Source organism: Berghia stephanieae, chromosome 1 (assembly GCF_034508935.2).
Source record: "Berghia stephanieae isolate SIO BIC M18660-M18661 chromosome 1, UCSD_Bste_1.3, whole genome shotgun sequence".
In the NCBI taxonomy this organism is placed as follows: Eukaryota; Metazoa; Mollusca; class Gastropoda; order Nudibranchia; family Aeolidiidae; genus Berghia; species Berghia stephanieae.
Window position 1 is genome coordinate 115419225 of NC_088360.1, and position 17500 is coordinate 115436724.

The 17500-nt window shown below is 37.3% G+C and overlaps 1 protein-coding gene across 10 annotated transcripts in view; it reads left to right on the plus strand.

Moving 5' to 3' along the window:
• The window catches only part of LOC144962822 (A-kinase anchor protein 7-like), a 27963-nt gene extending 14584 nt beyond the window's left edge, over window positions 1-13379 (plus strand). For 2 of the 10 annotated variants that reach the window (XM_078896105.1, XM_078896106.1), the window contains exons 2-8: window positions 835-1087; window positions 2546-2655; window positions 4362-4457; window positions 8311-8450; window positions 8681-8841; window positions 11127-11234; window positions 12062-13379. In XM_078896105.1, the coding sequence (XP_078752231.1) occupies window positions 1000-1087; window positions 2546-2655; window positions 4362-4457; window positions 8311-8450; window positions 8681-8841; window positions 11127-11234; window positions 12062-12213 (855 nt within the window). In that variant the 5' untranslated portion in view covers window positions 835-999 and the 3' untranslated portion in view covers window positions 12214-13379. Of the gene's footprint in view, window positions 1-332; window positions 1088-2284; window positions 2368-2545; window positions 2692-4361; window positions 4458-8310; window positions 8451-8680; window positions 8842-11126; window positions 11235-12061 lie in introns of those variants that run through there. The other 8 variants (XM_078896100.1, XM_078896102.1, XM_078896108.1 and 5 more) reach the window with 6 other exon arrangements.
• The last annotated feature ends 4121 nt before the right edge of the window (window positions 13380-17500 follow it).

Here is a 17500-nt window from a genome sequence, read left to right on the forward strand (position 1 = left end):
GCGTATCCTGGTTTATGAATTACGGGGTGCATGGTGATTCGCAATCTATCAAAGATACACACAAATTGATTTCAGTACGAAGTATCAAGTTTAAGTAGTAACTTTTGACATTATCTAATTTAAATTTGATTATTTCGGACCTGGTAATACAGCATATAACTTGAAAAAACAGGCTGGTATTTGCCCACCCTGCCCATTATTACCAGCCGTCCCTGATAACTATATATATATATATATATATATATATATATATATATATATATATATATATATATATATATATATATATATATATATATATATATATATATATATATTCATTTTTTTCTCAGCTCGTAAACAACACAAGTCTGATATTTTTGGACATAAATTCACTTTTCAGCAACTTAATCACCAGGTCATAATACAATTTTCAGGCAATAGGTCACATATGATATGGTATATTTCAAAGAAAGAAAAAAAAGACCTTTGTCTTTTTGAAAGGACATAAAAATTGAGGAAGTTGCACTGTATTAGTATTAGATAAACAAGCTAAAATTGATCTGAATAGAGAGGAGAACCAATAAAAGCTAGACAAAAATACATTGTTTGAGACAAATCTGGGAGCCCTTTTTCACCCACATTTCTCAGATGGTCAATATCAATTTGGCTTTTTGTTCTATTTGGCTCTGTGTTAAGCGGATTTAAGTGGTTAAAAGAAACTAAATATATCCAAATCAGATGCAATCTCTATGGGCCTGAACAGTGTTCTTCTTTTGTGCTGGACATGGATGCGTTTAGTGTCTAAATATACCATGGCAGTGACAAGAAATTTTCTCTCATTCTTGAAAACAGATATAACAGTGAATTTTTGCAGAAGTAAATCACGAGTCCCAAAGGAAAATGCTGCAGAAAATTGTGATACATCAACGTCCTCTATTCAGTCTTTTGTTAAAGACTTTGTAAAAAATAATCTGAAATCTGTGACTTCCCAGATAATAAAAACTGGACATAACTCAAATGGTTAGAATAACTTTATTTTTCGTGATTTTATTACTTTTCTCTTTATCAAATGAACAATTAAGACCAGCAGCATATGAAGCACAAGGTAAGAAATGCGGTCTTTATACAGTGGAACTCAGATACAGCAGGGATAGTGGGACTAGCAAAATATCCCCGTTGTAGCCAAGTCCTGCTATTGTCATGCATACAGATTTTGAAGCGAAGCTATTCTGAGGGAAATAAAAGAAAAAACACAAGGACCACGCTTCGAGTTACCTCCACTTGTAAATAATAATAAATCAGACGACGTGACTTTGACTTCCATTCCTGTAATCCCCACCCATCCCGAACCACCATACCTCACCCCCTCTTCCGCTTACTTCAGTCATAAGGTGAGGTGGAACAATGCAATGGTTAATTCTACTTTCTTCGATTTCTACCCATTCCAATGGTGCCACTGACAGCCACTAAGTGCACGTCGAAACTCAAGTAGCGCACAATCCTACCCTCAGGCTTCACAGAGAGCTCTTCACCGTCTCACTTCTCATTGGGCATATTTATCTAATCAGTCACGAGACACGCATTCCCTCACTCTAAGTGTAACATACTAGTTCTAAGTGTATCAACATGTTGATCAGTCATTCACGCATCCGGCGCCTCTCACTTGCCTTTTATTGCGTCATCATGGGTACTCAAAGTACACGGAGAAATGTCAATAGTATACACAACTGCAATTCGCCCACTCCAACCTCATCTCCGTTCCCTATAAGTTATGTGTCATTTGTGCCGTCCTTTTTTCTTCTTGCATACATAGTTTTTCTCAACTGGGTACTAAACTTGTGACTCACAACCCTATTGTAACCATGTTCCAAGAGATATTTCCCTGTTATAGCCATGCATGATTTATATGAATTATATAGGCCGTAGAACAGGGTTTTTGTAATTTCCCGTTGTAGCAGAGCTCCCGTTGCAACCAGGGGTTGTACACAAGCAGTACTGTAGTAGGCGGAGTCCAAATCATAAGTGACAACTTTTAATCAAAGTCATCAAACACTACTTTTTCATGGTTATTAACATAACTTCCTAAAGAAAAGATCTGAACAATGTGCAAGCAGTGAAATAATTCAAATTAATATCACAAAGTAATGTAAATCCTTCTGTCCTGATTCTAACCCTCCCCCACTTTTGAAGTGGTTGTTTGGTTAAGACATTGTAGTGTAACCTGGAAAGTCTTGGTTTTAAGGCCTGCTTCAGGGGCTTTTGCTTGGGCAAGATTATCACCCCCCCCCCCCCCCCCCCCCCCCCCGCCCATTTGGTCACTTTAGAAATCAAGGATGATTCCTGTTGACACCAGACGCACCAAGGAGATTATCTCAGTGGAAGGCCGTAAGTTTTATTCTTTTCCTTTAGTCTGCCTGTCTTAAGTTTGTGAGATTTTGCTGACAGCTGTGGTGCCTCTGCCATCCTTTTGTTATTCTTCTGACTGCCAATATTACCATAATTCTTTCATCTTTTAAAAAAAAAAATTATTCCCCCCCCCCCCCCCCCCCCCCCCCCTTCTCAGATATATGCCAAGTTGAGCAGGGCGTACAGAAGGCTAAATATGTAAAGAAAAAGTCTTTGACAAATAGACTTCATGGAGCAACTTGTGATTTGCCATACTCTTACCATGAGGTATGGTTATTGGTTTGAATAATGCTTCATTTCATTGTGAGTGCAAAATCAATTGTCTGTGCAATAATCATGACTTTAAACATATGTCGTAATGTTAGGGTCAGGTTAAAATTTTTATTGTATCTTATGCTTAATAAATAAAAATTTAGCCCATTATAATTTTCCTTGACTTGCGACAATTAAAAGGCGAAGTTTTATGTTGTGAGATATTCTAATGACGGAAATATGTCTAGAAAAATTGATTAAATGAACGCCATTGACCAAATAAAAAGGTAAATCGTTTAGATTCTACATGAGCCTGTGGAAGGTACGACTTTGTTACAAAGAAATCATGTCACTTCAGCAGGATCTCTACTAATATTTATGGACTACCTACACATTTGGAGCAACATTTTAAAACTATATACCCTACATGTCTTGTGTGTTAGTTATAACTTATCACTCTCGTGATTCAGAATTTCCCATCTGTTTATGTCTAAAAAATTGTCTTCTGTTTTTCAAAATAGCATTTAAATTTAGCATTATAAGAAACAACATATGATCCATAACAATAATTTTCGCCACCTTTCAAGCTCACGTTAGAGTCAAATGCTAAATATGTAGAACAGAGAACTTTACAATTCTCTGAATAGTTGCCTTACCAAAAGCAAATTTATGTGCAATGGTTGGATGAGTTAGGAGATTTTTCAGACATGGCAGAGAATGAATGATCAATCCAGTAACTTCATTTATCTGGAACCATGATTGCACTCAAACCCTTTAATATCGAATGCCTGTGATCACAGCACATTAACACTTATGAAGATGTATTTCACATTACGTAGGCATAGCTGTTTACATGTGTCGAGTGCTATTTATCTAGTAATCAATAAAGCATTGCATCATCAATCACAAACATTAAAAAGGGGCAGCATGCCTATTCAAATGGGAAAGACCAAATGTCTTTTTAAGTGCACCCAACTACCTCATAAAATAGTAATTTCACCTGACAGTCAAATGTGTAGTCTGACAATTAAGGTAAAAATGAATTAGTCATAAGTTTTAGATTCAATGGCTCCGTTCCATACAAGTTTTATGCTCCTATCTCTTTGTTATAAAGTACAGATTAATGTCCATTATTATTTTCCTTGATAGGCATATTCATTTTTTATCTTGTCAACTGTAAAAATAAACTTCAGAACAATTTTGATGACAATCTTAAATCATTCCAATTGACCTTTGTTCATTCTGACTAACTAGCGGAAAGTAGAAAAATAAAATTGTGTCCCAATCAGATAGTTTCAATACTGGTTTCAATTGTATTTTTAATTGCAGTGGTTATCCTCTATGCTATCTTAAAATAAATCAAGAGTTAAAATTTTTAAAATACATCAAATACCCGAATTATATTTCGTATTGAGGTTATAGAACCATACAGCCCATTAAGCTAGAATTTGTCAGGTTTTATTTTTATAGTACTAAGTGGAAAGTAATAACTGCTTGCTATCATTTGGATATGGAACCAGTCTATCACAAAGTACTTTCCTCTGAATGTAACAGACCCAGTTACCCAATTTCTGCTGGATGTATGGAGAGATCTGGAAAAATTCGACTGGGCCTGGACCAGATTATGGTCTCTTTGTGATTGGGTGTCGTGTACTCTACCAACTAAGCTCTTTTTAAGAATTTGTTTAGTTTCAATGGATCAACTTTACATGTTTCCTCAGATATCAGAGGTGTCCTCAGGAAATAAATTCTCACAAAAGGGACACAGGACAAACAGACCCAATTACTTCATAGCTATTCAAGTGACTGATTTAAAGGTAAAATTTCATGAGTTGTTTTTTGTTGTTTATTTTTTTTTAATTGATTGTGAAAATGTCATTGACATAACATTTTTTACCATTGTCCTTATATCAAGGTCAGACAAAAGCAATTTTATTTTTTTTTCCTCATATTTCAACCGCATTACTATTAATAGTTCTTGTTTATTGACATGAATTTGATTCAAAATCCCTTGCATCAAGTATCAAGTTCCTATTTTTGTTCATGCTGACAATGGTAAATTTAAGAAGCAAACATCCGTTGATATAAGACTGGATTTCTTCCAAGTCATAATTTCTTTTTTCTTCTATTAGATTATATATATTTTTGTAGACCTTAACGTTTTCACTTCAAAAAAATAATATCAGTCAGTAGTGCAGCATTGAAGCCCCAGTTGTGTTGCTGCTACTGCGCTGTCTGGAACATGGTAAGAAATGATGTCAGTGAATGGTATGGGTGACAAGGGTTGCAAATTTCTGGCCTTGGAATGGATGGTGCACTCATTGACAAACATGAACCAGACATTGTCTGTGGATAAGAGTCGTGGCTAAATGACAATATTAAGTCATGTGAAATCTTCCCCAAAGAATACGAGGTATTCCGAAATGACAGAAAACTACCTAGAGAAGAGGCAGAAGATGAAGGAAGTGAAAATGAAGACGATGAGACCAGGCGACCGGGAGGTGGAGTATTCATACTCATTGATAGAAAGCTCACAGGCTGTGAGCAAACAAAGTTCAAAACTGACTGTGAGATAATTTGGGTAAGCGTTAAAATCCAAGGCCATAAAAACATCCTTGTTGGATCGTTCTACATGCCCCATCGAAACGAAACTGACATTGTGGAACTGCAAAAATCGCTTCAAATAATCAACTCAGAAAAAACTCCAAACCAAATGATTCTAACAGGAGACTTTAACTGCCCTGGTATAAACTGGGATGGTTCAAAAACGTTATCTGTCTGCCCACAACGTGCAATACAACAAAGCCTCATCGACATTACAGCAGGAGCGCACCTCACACAAATTCACGAAGAATGCACACGCAGTGACAATATTTTAGATCTTGTTTTCGTATCCAATCCATCACTGATCCATTCAACAACATCACAACCAGGAATATCAGATCATGCCTGCGTTGTTACTGAAACCACACTAAACCCCAATTATATGAACCAACCCCCCAGAACACGATACCTTTTCAAAAAGGCCAACTGGGCCGCACTATGAAAACGAATTGAGGGACTGGCATCAGAGATCACAGAACAGCACAAAAACGGGATGGATGTAAATGAAATGTGGAGCCATTTTCAGTCCTGCCTACTCAGTGCAATCAAGGAGTCAATTCCCCAAAAAGTACATAAAAATACAAGAATGCCGCCGTGGATGAATAGGAAAATACGAGCACTACTAAGACGCAAAGCAAAAGCATTCAAGCGGGCTAAACTGAGCGGAACCTGGGATACATACAAATTGTTGCAGCGTCAAAGTAGGCGTGAAATAAGGCAAGCAGAATGGACGCACATTAACAATGTCATAGAAAAAGGACTTGAAACAAACAATACCAAGCCATTTTGGAACTACATAAAAAGCAAGAAAAACGATTCCATTGGTGTAGCCTCATTGAAAGAAAATGAAACCCTGTACATTAAGGGGAAGGATAAAGCAACGATCCTCTTGGATCAATTTAAATCTGTCTTTACCCCTCATGATCCACACGATACAACCACCCCACCGACATCACATAGGTGTGACCTATCTCTTACTAATATCAACATAAACATCTCAGGAGTTGAAAAGTTGCTGAAAAACGTCGATCCATCAGAGGCGTCAGGTCCAGATAACATCCCCAACACTGAGAGTTTGGCCCCCTCATTATGCATAATTTTCCAAAAATCGGTCGACACCTGGATGCTCCCGAATGACTGGCTGAAGGCAAACATCGCACCTGTATTCATAAAAGGCAACAAAAATAAAGCAGAGAACTACCGTCCAATCTCACTGACGTCTATAATATCCAAACTATTAGAACATATAATCTGTAAGAACATGATGAACCACTTTGAGAACAATGACATCCTAACTGACCTGAACCACGGGTTTCGCAAAGGATACTCATGCGAAAGCCAACTCCTAATGACTGTTAACGACCTGTTGAGACTCCAGAATGCCAACACTCAGGCAGACAGCGGCATCCTCGACTTTTCCAAAGCATTTGATACTGTGCCCCACCAAAAACTCCTGCAGATACTAGAAAATTACGGAATTCGTGGCTCTTTACACACATGGCTTTGTAATTTCCTCACAAAACGTACCATGAAAGTAGTCCTAGACGGCACGTCATCGGATGAATGTCCAGTCATATCAGGAGTACCACAGGGAACGGTGCTAGGACCCATACTATTTCTTTGTTTCATCAATGACCTACCTCTACGAGTAAAATCTCAGATTAGGTTATTCGCCGATGACTGTCTAATATACCGAACAATAAAATCTGCAAATGATCAAAAATTGCTACAAGAGGACTTGAATAGTCTCGAACAGTGGGCTAATGATTGGGGAATGAAATTTAACACAAACAAATGCTACATCCTCAGCACAGCTAAAAAGTACAATGAGACCTACAAGTTAAACAACACTGTCCTGAAACAAGTCGACAATAACCCATACCTTGGCATCACCTTCTCAAAGGACTTGAAATGGGGGAAACACATTAACAAAATAACCCATAAGGCAAGCTGCACCCTCGCGTTTCCCGCCGAAATCTTAGCCACGGCCCAACGTCATGCAAACAAAACGCCTACCTCGCACTTGTGAGATCACAATTGGAATACGGTGCAGTTGCCTGGGACCCCTGCCTGAAAGAGGATATTCAAAAACTTGAGAGAGTCCAGAGACAAGGCGCCCTGTTCATAACTGGGAACTATAAGAGCAGGACCCCAGGATGCATGACAAAAATGTTAGAAGAAAGAAATCTCATCAGCCTCCAACAAAGAAGAAAAGAAACCTGTCTGTCATTCATGTTCAAGATAATAACAGATCAAATACCATCAATAAAGGCAGACTCCTTTTTCACGCCACGACCAAACAAAAGACAAATCCGAGCACTCACTTTCGCCAACCACATAACCGAAAACCCATTGACAGATACGCCACAAACAATTCGAACTGCTTCAAAATCCCACAGACAAGAACACAAAACTACAGAAATTCTTTCTTCTTTAGAACTATCTCAGAGTGGAATGGGCTGGATGAACTGGTCATCATGGCACCACACCTAAACGATTTCAAGGCCCGACTGACATGAGGACGCCACTGAAATACAACCAGACCATTGGTTTCTTCAGCGCCAACCATACAGATACAGATAGGTGAGACTCGTCAAACTCCAGTCAACTGAAATGTGAATGAGCACCTGGATATACATTGATGGAAATGGTAAAAGTGCTAGAGAACATAAATGGCACCTAACATGGAGATTGTACAAAATGAAATGAAATTTGGTCCTTGTTTACCAGTAAGGGGAACAAATAAATAGCGCACTGAGCATGGGAACATTGAAATACTTTATATATTAGATGTATATTTATGCTTGTACTTTCTTCATAATAATGAACGATTGACTTTATTTTTTATAACTAGTGGCTTTTTAAGATAATTACGTCTTATATGGTGCGGGTGCCGATGTCTTAGTTTCTGGATCAAAGAGAAGATATTGAAAGATATAATATGAAGGTATGGAAGACATAACATTTGGCCATTGGGCCTAATACTCAAGCTATTTGAAGTAAATCCTCTTTGCTTTTGTAATTATGAACTTTTTTCCTCCCCTCCCCCCACTCTTATTCATCAAGGTTCTGGAAAATGCAAAAAGAATTCAAGACAGTATTTTAGAAGAGTCACCCACCGATCTGAGACATATGAAAGTTGATATTCGCAAAAGTCACATAACACTGATGGCAATGCATCTTGCTGATTCTGTAGATATAAATAGGTTAGTACAAGTTTATGATCTTAAGCTTAATGACATAGTTTGAAGATTTTAGACTTTATGTTATTGTAAGTCAAATGGTTTATATATGGTATATTTTTTATATCAGTATTTTTATGCACTTCTTTTTTAGGTCTATGTACTACTTTCACTTTTATTCCAATCTAATACTAATACTTTTACACTCTTTGAAATTTAATTTTATTCACCTCCGTTCCTTTCATTCCTTCCAGTGCAAAACAGTGTTTGGACAAGTGTCTTCCGATTGTAAGCCCAAACCAGTCTGGATTAATTACTCTTGACTTTGAAGGGCTGAATGTTTTTAGTGGAGGCAGTGTTTTATATGTCACAGTTAAAAAAAACCCTGCCTTGCAATCACTTATTTCAATGTCTGGTGAGTATGAACATTTTTTGTTGTTGTAAATTTGTCTGTTATTTTCTCACAAATCAATCATTGATCAAAACACATGAGCGAGTGAAGACTTTTAAAAGATGCATTGGACTGGAAATATGGGGAAATAATCATAGAAAAAAACAAAACAAAACAACATAAATAGCAAATAAACTTAAATGAACATAAAACAACAATAGAAGACTCATTTCAATCACGACAGGCTACATAATGTAACTACAATCCAATTTGCTTTCAACAATCTTTTATCCAATGAATGCTTACATTCAAGAAATTGTGTGTCCTTTCATTTCTTTCATCAAACTATTTCCGCAATCAAGGTTGTAATGTAGTAATGTGTTGCACACTTACTATTGTCATTCATAAGAAAAACTTTGTCATATTCACAATGATAATACTACAAAAACAGTCCCAAAATCAGAAAGATAGAGTGATTAAAGGACAATAAACAAAAAAGTTACATGCGTATCATGTAATGTTTTATTACAAAATCATATATAAAAATTGACAATATTTAATAACTGATCCTACCATCTGCCGGACAGATCTATTGCATGCACACACATTGTTACCTCTACACATTGTCATATTTTCCATAGAATTATTATTATATTTATTATCAACAAACATTGTTGATTGTCTTAATCATCAAAATATCTCTAACTAACACCAGATATGTCAAATTGATATGTTAAATATTCATGGTTCCATGGGATAAAATATTGCTCACTATGATGATGAACTTTATGGATTTACAATTTGACTTACAAGCAAATTCTTTGACACAAAACTTTTGTTTTCAACGAATTTTTATTGAATCAAATATGATTATATTATATTATTCAACAAATTTTCCGTAATAGTAGGCAGGCCTGTTAACAAGTTAGTATGATATTTAATTTAATTTAATCACTTTTAAAATGGTAAACATGGCAACTGCAGGCAGTTTTTAGCCGAAAGGTTATATTGTCTTGTCATTGCATAAAATTAGAATACCATTCTTTGTGGAAAGGAGCAATGCTAGTGTAATAGTGATTGGGTAATAGAATGGGTGGTAACACTAATTTTTATAGCCAACAATGAAATCTAGAATTCTCTGCTTTTTCCAACAATTGGTGCATTTGAGATACTGGGTTGCCTTTGCCTCAACAGATGTTTAGTATTCTCATGCTTCTCGCAGTTATTTACCCTATTAGAGGACTTCATTTTTTTATCAAAAGAAATAACTATCAACCAGCTAAATAAACTCAAGAACGGTTTCCTCCGACTCATTTGAATGTCTTGAATTTCTTATTATTCTTTGTTATCATTCCATTCCTTCCTCGACCTAATTTCACCAAGCCAATGAAAAATTGTTAATTAAAGGAATTTTTATATCTATGCGCCAGGTGAATTCGACCAATGATGATTTGCTTTGGCATGGATAGTTACATACTTGCCTATTGTGTGTCTACAGTGTTATAACATGCAGACACAAACAGTCACTCACACCCCCAACCGCCGTTTTGCATTACCGAGACCTCTATATTTATTCTTATCACTTACTGTTGGTTCCAATTTCAATTCCAAGTGCCATGATTTGCTAATGGTTGGTTATGACAATAAATGTTATGATGCAGGGACATCTCCCAACCCAACTCCTTGTAGCATGATAAAGTAAATAAATAATAAAGTTCCCTTTATTCATCCCCCAAGAAGAAATTTGTCTGAGGGTCTTGTCCAAGGGAAGGCTGGAATGACTTGGGTGTCAGCTGCAGCATCACAAAGGAGCTAGGGAAAGATCACCTAGTGCTGGGGATAAAAAGCTTGAGCTGTCACATAGCGCAATATCCACTTAATATGCTCACAGTGCTTTACAAAGGGCCCCTGACCAAGAGCAACACATAACATGAAGAACGAGATGTGATGCCTGTTAGGAGATATTACAATAGTCGAATTCTGTACCTTTGGGTACAAAGCAAAGACCTTACGGCTAAGCCATGTTGCTCCCCATTAAGTCGTCATGGCAAAACATGGTTACCTCGTTTATTATTAGTTTATGCACTCAAGCACAGTGTCCTCAAAACTTTTTTGAATGTCCCATTGAGTTCCAGGAAACGGTGCTTGAGTGTATAATCTAGTCTGTCCAAATCTATAAAGCCAAAGTCACCAATTGAGGCTAATCACCCCAGTTGATGGTACCTTTGTTTTTGTTATTATTACTATTATTATTGTTGGTATTTCTTTTTGTTTATATTAATTTAAAAAATAATTTGCATTTGATGTAGATGTCATCACCAAAGAAATGAAGCAGCATGGAATTGTTGGTGCTGGGAAAGATTTCGTCCCTCATATGACTCTTATGAAATACAGACGGAAAAAACAGACTCAGAATTGTAAGGCTTTTAGAATATTACGGGGTGATAATTTTTTAATTTCTATATGATTTTTTTTTTAATGGTTTGTCTTAGTATCTTCTGATAATATTAATAAATAAAATAAATACATATTGTAATGATTGCTTCGAAAATGGCTGAATAATAAAAAAGTAAAACCCTTAAAACTATCATTTGTCTCTGGTACCATTGTAACACAATGATTGAATTTGAATAATTTTAAATAAGGAGCTGGCATGTTATGATTTCATCAGCAGTCAATGAATAAAAACGTCATGAAAAAATTATGTAGATTAAGTCGGGTAAATTTGGAAAATATTACAAAGAAAACAAGCTGTTACAGACTTTGAATTCACATCATACTACATTGCTTCTTCTTCCTCTTCAAACTGTAACTTTGTCTTGGAAGACTCATCATCAGCTCAGCATTCACAATTATTTTACCGGGAGCTATCCAAGTTTGTACTGTCCATATCTAGATTTATTTACAGAGCTTCCAGATCACTGCTGAATTTTCGACTTAATGGTTATTTCATGTCGAAATCTTCATGAGTGAATGTGGACATTAAAGGAAAATTCTGATTCAGATTCATATAATTGTACAATTACTGGGATCACTTCCTGCTCCATGACGATACCTTATCCACCTGAAGGACTACAGAAGAAGAGCTATGATTTGGTAACCTCAGAAATTCAGTTTCCTTTGTTTTGGTTTCTTTTTCTCTTCACTATAGCCTAACTTGCACAGAAACATTATAACCTATTTATCAAAGTGGTGTCTTTATAAATGAGAATGCACTAATATACAATCATACTTTTTTCCACAGATGCAAAGAAGATTCCAAAGGAGGCATATTCAAAGTTTGTAAAGGAATATATTGGCACGCAAACCATAAACAGTATTCAGCTTTGTAAAATGGAGGGCGTGAGAGAAGATGGATATTATATTGTTGAGCATGAAGTTTTTTTTGATAGATGAAGAAAATAATGTAATTTAGCTCTTGTTGCTCATTTGTCGACTTCCTTTAGAGATAGAGACAGCCCTGTTGCTTTCAATTGACATAAATTAATATACTGTTAAAACTATGCAGGAAACAAAGGAATTCATGGATGCATTTTTGTGGCATGGAAGCCTTTATGATGCTCTTGGGCAAGGGGTAGAACCTGCTTGATTATAGCCCAATCCTCTATAAGGTTTTGTCTGATCACATTTCTTTTGAAGAGTCCATTCTTAATTTTAGACTTCAACAGTGCCTATGCATTTAGATGTATTATACAGTGGTTTTCACAAGCTTGCCCGCCGTCTTAATGCCCGTACCACCTAAGCATATATTTTTCTTAGAGAAATAATTTTTTGGCCACTAGATATTTCATGGTTATTCAAGATTTACTCATCATTACAACACCGACTTATCAATAAAGCATCTATAATGTGTCTTGTAAGTGTTGTAAGTTGGTTTCGTGATAATTAGATTTTTTTTTTTGTCACTTGTTTGGCAGACTAGGATTATGTTTTTTGTGTTTTTTAAAAATTGGGTTTGTTTGAGATGGAAAGAAAGTTGTAAATAACATTTAAACAAAGCTTTTTTTTTTTTATATAAACGTCAATCACTGTTTCCATATTGCATAATATATGATATTAATATTTATTGACAAAGATTTTGTACGAAATGATAAAGGCTCATTTTATGAATCTTACAAATAACGTTGAAGGGAATAAATGAATGAATTGGAGGGGGGGGGGGGGGGGTTCAGTGTAAGAGATGTAGCACGTGAGTTGATGTTGGTAAAATGGATATCACTTCCATCTGTTGTTGAGTTCTTTAAATTTATAACATGTTCAATTTGTAATACAGTATAAATGAAATAATTCATTCTGGTTGTGGAGAATCAGGGATGGGGTGTTATTACTTTAGAGAAAATGTGGATATTTGTTAAAGATTTGTGGATGGAAGAGAGGTTCTATTGCCGGTGTCAAGAGTTGATCCATTCACCTTCAAGCAATAATAATAATGACACGGATAAAATCTTGTATGGCGCTGTAATTCTTAAATTATCAGACTATAAGCGCTTAGATTACTTTGTCTACAGGTCTCATTTCTCAAAAAATGATTAGTATGTAATAAAGGTTTATTAACATTTCAATCAGGAGTTTGGTTTTCGTTAATCCCAAAAGATTTGTCTCTATCATGGTTTAAAATAATCTCCAGTTCCGTTATAAATTTTGTATGTTGCCAGGGAATTGCCCACTAGACTTCCTACTTGTGAAATGGGGGAGAGGTAGTGAGCGGATTTCTTTATGAGAAGATCCAGCTGGTGATTGGTGGGGCTGTTGGTAGCGTCTTCTACCTAGCCTTCTCTATATTTGTTGGCCTTATCCTTTCTATTTGGTTCTGGATTGAGATGATGTGGAATCTCTTTCCGTGAGGGAGGCATTTTGATATGTGGGTGAAAGGTGGTACAGTAAGACCTCTCTAATTGGAAAATGCCCGTTGATGTCCCGATTTCCCGGGTATGTGAAGACTTAGTTTTCCAACAAGCCTTTGAGTACCAAGCCCTTCTGTCACATCAAGGCAATCTCTCTACTAGATGTGTAGCTATGGAATGGTTAAGAAGTGCTGGTATTCCAACAACTGGTTCATTCTTTGTCTTCTCTTTAAAAACACTTTTTTTTTCTCTTTTCTTTTCCTTTTTTTTTTCTTTGGGGAGGTTGTATGCTTAGAATTTTTCAGAAATATTTTTAGTGTAAAATCAAGTCGCTTCTTTTCAGGTTTTTTTTCTTTATTTTATTCTCTTGTGTGTTATATCTTTGTAAACAAATTCTTTACCATCGTGCATCACAATCAATGGTATGTTATAGAATTATAGTTTTTACTTAATGATAATGTTCATCCGATCAAGCTAGTTTGCCATTGAAAACCACAGTTATATCATATTTGTGTATTTGTTGACACTTGATTTATTCTGATCAAGTTTGGTGATAATTAGAAACGCCCAAGTGATGTCAACTGGATATACAAAGTTCTCAATTCCTTTAACAACACAAAGCACCATCGATTGGTCACAAAAAACATTAGCCCTGCCCATACCCCTTTACTTTTGAGGCTGGTGTCAGACTTGACAAGGCAAAAGAGTTATGCGAGCTCAGACTTGTGTCCACGCATTGTCCCGCCCCCCTTTTGAATTTGACTGTAAATGTATGAGATTCTTTTCACACCTCGGAAAACAAAAGGCAGTGATATGAACCGTTAAATAATTTACCCTTTGTAAACATGTTGAGAACACTATATGTACATTGTTGTGGCTGTCTCTGTGTGACATCTTTCAATTGGTGTTCCTGCCCCTTTTTCAATTTTCAATATTATGATATTTTTAGAGGTAGAGTTGGGGGAAAATTGCAATACAATCATCAAGTGAATGTGAGAAGAATTTGTCTCGATTAGCCAGAGACCTTTTACTAATTAGAGGGGTAAAATATATTTCCCTGGAGTTTCGTCCCGATTGGATAAGTTCCGGATTTTGAGGTCCTGTATTTTTTCCCCATCTGGTTATCTCCCTCTTGTGAGGATCCTGTGTAAGGCCCTTGTAAAATCATAGATACTCCCAACAGATTACAAAATACACGACAACGACCACCACAAAGTAAATTAACAGTTTTATTCAGTAGTACAATTAATGGATCATTTGTTTCCTTGAAGACAATTAACAGCAACTTTTTGCTATCTTTTGGCGATCGTTACTTTGTATTGATATGTAATTATTAAGCAGGGCTGGCGAGTCGGAGTCGGAGTCGGTAGGAGTCGGTTGTTTGAGGGTGGAGTCGGAGTCGGTTTTAGAAGTCCCGACTCCGACTCCTTACCACTTTCAGACATTGCATTTTTATGGGTGTGTCTTTTTTACGAAACCTGCTGAAACCCTGCGAAACCGACAAAGTTATGGGAAGTAGGTGGCAGTGGGGAGTGAACCTAGAACTCAGGGAAGTGTGCACCATTGGGGAGTGAACCTGGGACTGGGTTTCGGCGGGTTTCATAAAAAAGAACTAGTGCTTTTTTACGAAACCCGCCGAAACCCGACAATATCCGGCAAAGTTATGGGAGTTTGGCAACAGTGGGGGGTGATCCTGGGAGTCAGGGAATTGCACACCAGTGGGGAGTTAACCTGGGACTGCGTAAAAAGGATATGAGTGGGAAATAAACCTGGGACTAAAGGGAGATGGATACCATTGAAAGTTGAAGCCGGATATGGGAATTGAGTACCAGAGGAGAATAAACCTGACACTATAGAAGGTGGGCGCCAGTGGGGAGTGAACCTGGGACTCAGGGAATTAGACACCAGTGGGGATTTAACCTGGGAATATGTAAAAAAGGATATCAGTGGGAAATAAACCTGGGACTAAAGGAGATGGATACCATTGAAATTTGAAGCCGGGTATGAGAGTTTGGTACCAGAGGAGAATGAACCTGACACTATAGGAGGTGGGCGCCAGTGGGGAGTGAACCTGGGACTATGTAAACAGGATATCAGTGGGAAAAAAACCTGGGACTAAAGGGAGATGGATACCATTGAAAGTTGAAGCCGGATATGAGAGCTTGGTACCAGAGGAGAATGAACCTGACACTTTAGGGGGTGGGCGCCAGTGGGGATTGAACCTGGGACTATGTAAAAAGGATATCAGTTAGTGCGGGGCGGTCCTTGGCAAGCTTAAGGACCACGGTCCTACGGTCCTTGGGAAATGAAGACCGCAAGGACCGGTCCTTTTCGACATTGAACATTCCTGAGCAGGGCTGAGAATCTTCCGCCTAAAGGCAGATTTCCGCCTAAATGGTGGTTTATCTCCGCCCATCACCATCACGATTCCGCCTTTTAAAAAGGCTCACCACAACCACTACATCAACATCCCTATCACCACTACTTTTACAACCACCACCTGTACTACAACAACCATCACATCATCATTCCTATCACCATTACTTCTACAACCACCACCACATCGTCATCCCTACCACCACCACCACCACCACATCAGCCCCACCACCACTACTACTACCTACAACCACCACCACCACATCATCATCCCTACTACCACCACCACCACTACAGCTACAACCACAACTACTACAACTACCATCACATCATCATCCCTACCACCACTACTACAACAACCACCACCACATCATCATTCCTACTACCAATACAAATACATCCTCCACCATCACATCATCCCAACTATCACTACTACAACCACCCCACATCATCCCTACCACAACTATTACAACCACCTCCATCATTCCCAACACCTCTACAGCTACAACCACCATATCATCATCCCTATCACGACCCTACTACAACCACCATCACATCATCATCCCTACTGCCATCTTTTCTTACTACTACTACTACGACATGTTGTAATTACACTTTCAACTTTTGAAATTCCACCAAGTGGTGTCAGAAATTATTGCGACACACATTTTTGATTGCATCTCAGTAAATTTTTAATGAAATTCAAATTTATACGTTATCATCGCATAGATAAGTCTTGAACTCCATTTTTGTGACCAGTCATTCTCACCCATGAACCATCATGACATCATCACCATCTCTACCACAACTACCACCACTACGACAGCAACTATCACATCATCATTCATCATCAGTAACACCATCTCCACAACCACATCATCACTGCCCTCATTGTAATCAGTACCACCTCTAGTGCAAGCACCACTATCACATCATCTTCCTGGTGGGATCTTTTGACTTGCATGGATCAGAGTTGCTTTCTGCCTTTGCCTTGACTTGATAATTTTCCTGGCCGGATTCATTGGCACGGAGGGAAACAATTAAATGTATAGTCGTTTTTGGGAGATGATATGTTTGTCCTCGTATATCATCTCTCTTTTGTGTGACGTTAGATTTGTTGTTCTATATTTTGTATTTCTCTCATAAGGATTCTATGCTTGTGTCTTGGTGAGACTTTTAGGTGACCTCAAACTAACTACATTGATAGTTTGATCTTGGCGTCCGTTTGTGAGCCTTATTTGAACCATTCACTTATTCTTTGGTGCTTTTGATCTTACTTAAATCTATATTTTTTACAGCCCCATATATATTTTAAGTGCCGCTGAAATGACCTACAAACATATATGTATACACATGCACACAAAAATCAATAAAATTCACTCAGTTCTTAAGTCTCGTTAATTTTTCACTTTAATTGTTCTGTACTCATCACTACACTTTGAGATCTCTCTCTCTCTCTCTCT